Source organism: Buceros rhinoceros, unplaced genomic scaffold (genome assembly GCF_000710305.1).
Source record: "Buceros rhinoceros silvestris isolate BGI_N320 unplaced genomic scaffold, ASM71030v1 scaffold6654, whole genome shotgun sequence".
NCBI classification, from domain to species: Eukaryota; Metazoa; Chordata; class Aves; order Bucerotiformes; family Bucerotidae; genus Buceros; species Buceros rhinoceros.
The window spans coordinates 1-7,704 of NW_010406388.1; the positions used below are offsets into that span (position 1 = coordinate 1).

The window sequence follows — 7,704 nt, forward strand, 5'->3', positions numbered from 1 at the left end:
GCCCCGGCTGCTTCCCGGGGAGCGCCGGCGGAAGGGCCGGGGCCGTGCCGGTGGGTGCCGGCAGAGAGCGCCGCTGGGTTGCGCTGGACGTTGCGGTGAGTTCCGTAGGGCTCTCACAGCATCCTCCTGTGTGTGAGATGTAAACTAAAAATAGATGAACCCAAACCACAGGGTGGTGCTGTCACTGTAACTCTGGATACACCGTTCCTTCCACTGGTCCTCTTTCGCCGTTACCGGTTGCAGCATCTCAAAGCAAGGATGCTGCCGTCAGAAATTGCTCCGTCACTCGCAGCATCGTGGCATCTTTCCCACTGAGGGGTGGGTGTTCGTCAGTGATGTGGTAATTTCACAGAATTGGAGGCTTGGGCTATCTTCCCTGCTATTGCTGGGGATTGTTTGACACAAAGCTCACTCGGTTATGAGAAGAATCGTTAGAATGTGTGGTTTTCTCCAAAGGAAAATGAATTAAAGAACACAATTTTTAAACCTCCCATGAGTTAAAATGCATTTTCATTATAGCAAAAGGACTTTTGAAAGTTCACTCGGTTATGAGAAGAATCGTTAGAATGTGTGGTTTTCTCCAAAGGAAAATGAATTAAAGAACACAATTTTTAAACCTCCCATGAGTTAAAATGCATTTTCATTATAGCAAAAGGACTTTTGGAAAGTTCCACTGGATTTAGCAAAGCTTTTTAGAATGCACGGCACTTTTATGACTATTTGGCTTTCCCCACACCACCACGCCCTCTGGTAAAACCCCTTTGTGTTTGCAAAGGAATAAAACCGGCCCAAGGACGATTGGTGGTGATGGGGTGGGCAGGAATTAAGAGTCGGTGCTGAGTGCTGCAGTTTGGTGTGAACGTTATTTGAGGTTAGGATCTTAAAACCAGCGGAGTGAGGAGCACAACTCGTCCGGAGCGAGCAGGACATGCCTGAAACAGCCACAGGCTTCACCAGTGCCTTCAAAACTTAAATTATGGTAATAAAAAAATTAACCGTGGGGGTTGTGTGTGCATATCTTGTCCTTTCTCAACTCAGAAGGCATAATGCAGGGCTTGAAAAATATTAGATATTTAAATCAGCAGTTGTGGGACCAGCCTAGTGCATAGAGGGACTCTTGAGTGGCCTCCACACCGTTTGTCACAGTTATTACAGCCCGCACCATCTGGTTCCCTGCACCGATTCAGGGCTTTATTAACACTGCGGCTGGTCTGTGCGACAACCAAGAGCAGGACGGATTCAAGAGTTATTTCCCCCGGATGTCTGGATAGATCTGGGAAGAGAGTTGGCATTTTGCAGCTTGAGAGAAGGCCCCTGCCCTGCGTTGTCCCTGGGGAGCCATTCAGCCTGAGAGGACAGTGAAGGAAATGAGTGGAACAAGATGAAAACAGACTTTTCATAAGCCGATGACTCCTTTAAAGGTTGTTTCTCTTTGTAACTTTTAGTCTCTCTCTCATGCATTTATTACTAAAAAAATCTCTCAGTTTGCTCCCCCCTCCTAGGACAGCGGTTCTCCAAACAGAGCTGCTCCTGGGGTTCACAGGTGTGTTAAAATCGAATTGATCTGTCAGCTGAAGTGCTTTTGATATCAGTTTTAAATGTTTGGGTGCGTTAGCACACCTCTCAAAAACACTTCAGTGCTTGCCATTCAAAAATGAAAAAATAGAGGAACATCCTCCTGTGTGGGAGACAGTTGTCTCGTAATTTGACTTACATGCAGAGCTGAGGAAAACATTTATAATCAGTTTAAAGTAGTAATTTTCAGATTATTTTTTTCAGTTTGAAAACTAAAGGCATAAATAATAAACCTTTCATCACTGTTGCCACAGACTGGTCTGAAAAGACCTTTCACAACTCAGAGCGGGGTGGCGAGAGGGCTGCAACTCCAAACCTAGCTGAGAGGCTGAAGAACAAAGCGGGCGCATGTGGATGTGAGCTCCCTTGATTCATGCACACAATTATCTCGGCAGCAAAGCCGTTAATTCTGAGAGCTGCAGAGCGCTGGCCTGGCTTCATGCCTTTCCAGGCTCCTAAGCAGATCAACAAATTGCACAATTTTTAACAAAAGCGTTAACAAAGGCATTAGCAAAGGAAAGCTAGCACCCGTCTGTATCGTAACATCTTTTTGCCTCATTTTTCTGATAACCCAGGGCAGAATTTTCTGAGAGAAATAGCATCAAGTGGAACACAGAGCTCCTGGGTTCTTCCCTGATGGTTCCCTGACTTGTGCCATGGGTGAGTGGTGCCTCCGGTAAGACCTGCGCTGCCTCCGTTTCCCTGGGAGTTAAGGGAGTTTTCTCCATCCTGCAGTACTGTGATCGTGCATATAGGCATCAGTCTGAAACACATAAACACGCAGATATAATGGAAATTCTGAAATAATAGTGATCGTATGAGGCAGATGAGATAATTGATAATTGCCACAAGAATGTCAGTGTGTCCTGGAAACAATAACAGTGATGACTGCAGAGAACAGAAGATTTCTGCGGCATATCGTGATTATTATCGGTTTCTCTAAGGTTTTCTGATCTAGAGAGAAATTGTCAAAAATGAATCAGAGGCAGAATGACTGAAATTGAAAAGGGACCAGCATGTCCTGGGCATGTCTGATTCAAGTGCGGCTCTGGGATGCTGTGTGATGCTAAATCATTTGAGCCGTGAGGCAGCTGTAGAGGATTGGCCAGCACAGAGAGCGGCTTCAGAACCCGCTCTGTAAACAGAGCAGCGTGGTGAAGCCAAGAGCCAGCTCCGAGAGGAAGACGCTGCTTGGTTCTGAGTGCCTGCGACTGCAGGCGGCTGAGAGCAGGGAGACCACACACTGCTCCAGTCTTTGCTTCCAGCCTGGTGAGGTGTGAGCAAGGATGCCAGCAGGGCAGAGAGTGGAGAGACAGTCCATCGCCTTCACTGGTCACTTCATTTGGATGGGCTGAGCAGGAATATTTACTTGGGCACGGGGTGAGGAGCATGGAAAGATGATTTGAAGTCAAGGAACTGTCTGAAGTGCCTAAGCCTGATACTGTTAGTGAACAGCAGTGCTCAAAGGTGGAGTAGGATACTAAAGCTAGGCACTCCCTGGAGCCGAGCAGCCCATCAAAGCCTGTCAAAGCAGCAACGGTCTGGCATCTCTTGGGATCATCATCCTAGGGATAACAACAACAAATACAGGAGTGCTGTGGATTCAAAAGCAAAATAACAGCTACTGCCAAACTTCCATTGGCCATATCTATTTTGAAACTGAGGTTGGGACTCCACTGGAAAACATTCTGAAAGGACACAACCTGTGCCGGCCAGCTCCTGGGAAAGCAGGTGGCCAGAAGAGGCCTTTCCTCCCCTGCTCCGTTATGATCCCTGGTTAGTGATCTTGTCCATGTGTGAAAGAGGCAGAAAAAGCCTCTGCAAATTACTGACCAGGTCTGTCACCGAAAGCAAAGAAGCCACTCTGGATAAGAGCGTGTGTTGATTAGCAGTCTTCCTGAAGAATGTCTGGCCAGGACACTGAGGACTTTGGAGCAGAAAACCCTTCGGAGAAGTCTCAGATGATTCCAAGCCTCCCTCCATATGACATGGATGACCAGCTCCTTCCCAGGGAGCCACGGAGTGCCTGGTGCTGCCTGGCATGGACCCTGCTGGTAGTCACCATGAACTTCTTGGTCTTTTTAATGAATTTGCTCCTGATGTTTGTTATCTTCACCATTGTGCTGCTTCCTACCATTGTGGTGGTTTTCTTAGGCTTCCAGTGCCACTCTCGGGTAAGTAAGCCCTGCTCCACCTGGCTGCTAACAGCCTGTCCTGAGACAGGACCATCCCTAAGGGTTTTGTTCGAGAGGAGAGACTCCCTGAGCTTTGGCTTTCTTTTCACAAGAGGTGTGGACGTGTAGAGACTTTCTAATTAAGGGGCGGGGGGCGGGGGCGGGGGTTGTATGTGCGTCGACCAGGCTGACAAGAGCAGGCTTGGGGGGGTCGGTGCGGGCCTGCAGGCCCAAAAAGAGTGTGGTGCGGGGGGCGGGGGGGGGGGTTGTATGTGCGTAGACCAGGCTGACAAGAGCAGGCTTGTGGTGGTCGATGCTGACCTGCAGGCTCTCGGCTGCACAAGGGAACGATCTCTCCCGCTTGGTGCCCGTGACTCAGCTATAAGCAAGGCTGGAATGTGAATTTGTCTAGGGAAGTGCAGGCTTTGTGCATGGTTTCTGGACTAATTGTCTTAAAGTAGCTGGTTGGCACCTGTGCACGCAGTGCCAGTGGGTCAGCACAGAGCAGCTCCCTGGGAGAGCAGGGACAATGCTGACAGAAGCTGCCTGTGACTGCCCAGCTCCTCGGGGACAGAGCACGGGAGCCACAGCTCCTGATGTGTGTAGTTGTGTGCAGTTGTGTGTGTAAAGCGATCAGAGAAAAATCTACAGCATTTCACATGGCATGTGGCATACCCACACGCTGGCTGGAACGAGCAAGGTGCTTTTTACCCCTTCGTCCTTCCAGGGAAACTTGGTTGGGCAATGAAGTTGTATTCCCACAGTGGGTGACAGGTCAGGTGAGTACACCCCGTGAGTTTGCATTTGAATGTCACAGCATTTCTCTCTTTTCCGTGACCTCGGTTACTGGGAGCTGCCAACCCAAACTCCTCCGTAATCCACACAAGTCCTGCGTGGGCTCGGGTGGGGTTTGTTACTTCCCATTTAAGTGGGCGCTTCACAATTATTTGCCAGGTTTGATCCGCCTTACGACTGATTTCAGCACTAGTAAAGCCTAGCAGGATCGATGATCCCCTCCCTGTGCCAATCGAACGTGCAGAGCTGTCCTCACTGCTTCATCAGGAAGGGCTCTCTGTGCGCCTCTGTGCACACTGGTCGCTGTCCTCTGCATCTTATTATGCCATTACTGATAATTTTCTTCTTCGCGTGTTTCTATAAACCTTTTTGGAATCGCTTGGCTAAGCCTGGGTGTGAAAAAGCAGCTTTCCTGTTTTCCTCGCAGGCAGTAGCGGTTGGACCAGCTCAGTATGATTTCTCTTGCTGATTATCCTACATTAAAAGAGCTCTTTTACTTCCTACCATGGGGAAAAATCCCGCACTCTGCAGTACCTTCTCCCAGCAGGGAGATCTGACTTAAACTGTAGACGCTATTGGTCTCCCTCTTCCACAGAATCTGAGCTGAAGGGAAGATTACTGAAATATTCTCAAACTGATGTATTTACCTGAGAAATACTGGAAAGATTTCCCCTTCCTTTCAGTGAAATCTGTGCATCCTACCTAATGACCCAAGCCCTTGGGACCGCTGTCTGAGTGAGCAGGTCCTAGCATGGGTGGCAGGAAAGGATCCAACGTCGCAGCAGGGGTCAGCCATTTGCCCAGTTTACCCCAGTAAGGCTTCAGTGGAGCTGTGCGTGGATATAGGTGCGGAGGTCTCATTCCACAGTGCAGGAGGAGACAACCTCTCTGCCAAGCTGAGGTGTGGAATCATGTTTCCCAGGTCTGTAAACCCTGGACACAACAGCATGCCGAGCCCTCCTGTTGACTGCCAGCATTTGTAGCCCTGACTGGGGGACGTGCTGTACCTTCCCAGTACAGCCATCGCATTGTATTTTTCAGCTGGCATCCAGCAGCACGAGCTGCCGGCTCACAGCTCCCCGCCTCAAAGCTCCCTGACAAAGGGGCCGTGCTGGTGTTGTTTTCTCAGTCCTGATGTGTTCGCTGGTCTGAGAAGTTTGGCTTTGACTTTTATTGCCCTGAAGTTATGACAACTCATAGCTGCTGTTATTGAAAAGCTCTTCCTGACCTTGCGAACGAATGAGCAGGGAGACATGTGTCATGGTGATTCTTTTGTGGAACAGGGCAGACACAAGTGGTGCTGCCAGTTAAAGCATAATTCCTGGAGAACTCATGTACCTCTGGGCCAGGCATTTCCCACTGGGGCTCTGACACCTTCTGGAAATGTTTCACTACGGGATGCAAATGTGTGTGATGCCCAAATGGGTAAAGTGGGAGGCTCTGGGGAGATGCAAAATGTTTTCAAGTACAGCCAAGTACATCAGAAGAGAAAGCAACTGCGTTGCTGTTGTCTGTGCAGAGTCTTTTAACGCAGACTCTTCTTTTCTCGGCATAGAGGGGGCTTGTGGCAGTACGGCTGGAAGAGAGCAGTCCTTTGCCCTTGGGCTACTGCTTTTCAATGCCGTCCCAGCAGCCAGAGGCCGATTTCTGCCCTGCAGATCCATTAGATGGATTTATTTCTATTAGTATGATGGGTTGTATTTCTTGTACTGCTGAAAGAGCATCTGAAAAGGGGAAGGAAGCTATAGGATGTGGGGGTTGCCTGGAGCATTTGTGATGCTGAACAACGGAGTGGCTCGACCCGCGTCTCCTGTGGCCAGGATGGAAGGATAAACAGCGCTCAGCCAGGACCAGCTGGTGTGCTGGCAGCAACATGGGGCGAACGGACTTTCGTGGCAGGTTTTGCAGTGCAAAGAGATGCCGGGAGGTAAAGCGGAGTTTGGGGTGTTCACAAGGAGAGGACGCAAAGGGGTCTCTTCCAGGAGAGGCGTTTGGAGAGTCTCCAGCCAGCGGGTAGCTGTGGAATGACCAGACTCTGTCTGCAGAATCTAACACCTGGCTGTATTTTACTTACCTTGCTGTAATTTTCAGTGTGTGGTGCCACCCACATCGATGTAGCCGCATGTATTATATTCTGCCTATCACATGCTAAGCCATGCTGTTCTGATGACTTAATCAAGATCAGTGTTCCCTGCTTCAGGATCAGGGTGCAGTGCTCTTGCCTCACAGCGATGCTGGGATAACCAAAAGCTTGACTGAAATGTGTTGTTGGTCACATTGGTCAGTGTAGCCTGAAGATGGCTGCGCTCACCTCGGAGAGAGAGGAGTCGTGTCTTTCTGTGAAAGCTCTAGAAACTCAAGGGTGTGTTGGTCTCCACTCCCCTCCACCACCAGCTCTGTGACTCTGTCTCACTCTTCCCGCAGGTCCTGCACTCAACCGCCCGCTACTGCAAAAGCATCTTGGATGATAACAGCTCTTCTGCCCTCATCATCCTCGGCTTTGTTGTCATGTCCCCTCTCATCGTGGCCGCTATGGCTATCTACTGCAGCGTGGCGAGGCGGCTCCGTCTCTTCCTGTGCTTCCAGCCATACAGCAGGGCCGTGTACAAGGGGGTGAAGTGGCGCTGGTACGAGGAGGGAGGCCTGTGCAGCTGTGCCAAGGGGTGGAACACTCAAGTCAAGGCTTGGGTGTGAGTGCACAGCTCCAGAAGCCCTGCCCTAGGCAGCACCCTCTTCTCCCTGCCCTGTCCCTCCCCGGCATCCCCTCCCAGAATCACCATCCCGAGGTCTCTGCAGACAAGGCTGTGTAGTACCTAGATGTGAGGGGAAGGGAGATCCATTAATGAGCCATCTCCTACAGCTTTGTAAGTGGGTAGGATTCTGCTCACCATGAGAGAGATACAGAAAACACAAGTTCTTGATGGTAAAGACAATGTTCAGCCCTGAAAAGAGCAGGGACTTCTCCCAGTGCCTGTTGCATCCAGAGCAGAGCCCTGTTTCCAGCCTCGAAAGCATGTTCTGCCTCACGTGGCACATAGAGGAGCTGTGTGTAGGATTCAACAGTGGTGGGAGCAGCTGCTGACCTTGCTGCATGTCTCGGAAAGGTCCCTGTGGGAAAGGCAGCCGCTGGGGAAGCACCCAGCCAAGAGGAAAGAACGGG

The 7,704-nt window shown here is 50.1% G+C and overlaps 1 protein-coding gene across 1 annotated transcript; it reads left to right on the forward strand.

The window, feature by feature from the left end:
• The first annotated feature begins 3,479 nt into the window (after positions 1–3,479).
• LOC104491613 (transmembrane protein 88-like) lies at positions 3,480–7,238 on the forward strand. Its single transcript, XM_010134063.1, has 2 exons — positions 3,480–3,749; positions 6,969–7,238. The coding sequence occupies exons 1-2, from the start codon at positions 3,480–3,482 to the stop codon at positions 7,236–7,238; spliced, it is 540 nt and encodes a 179-aa protein (XP_010132365.1).
• Positions 7,239–7,704: the final 466 nt, after the last annotated feature.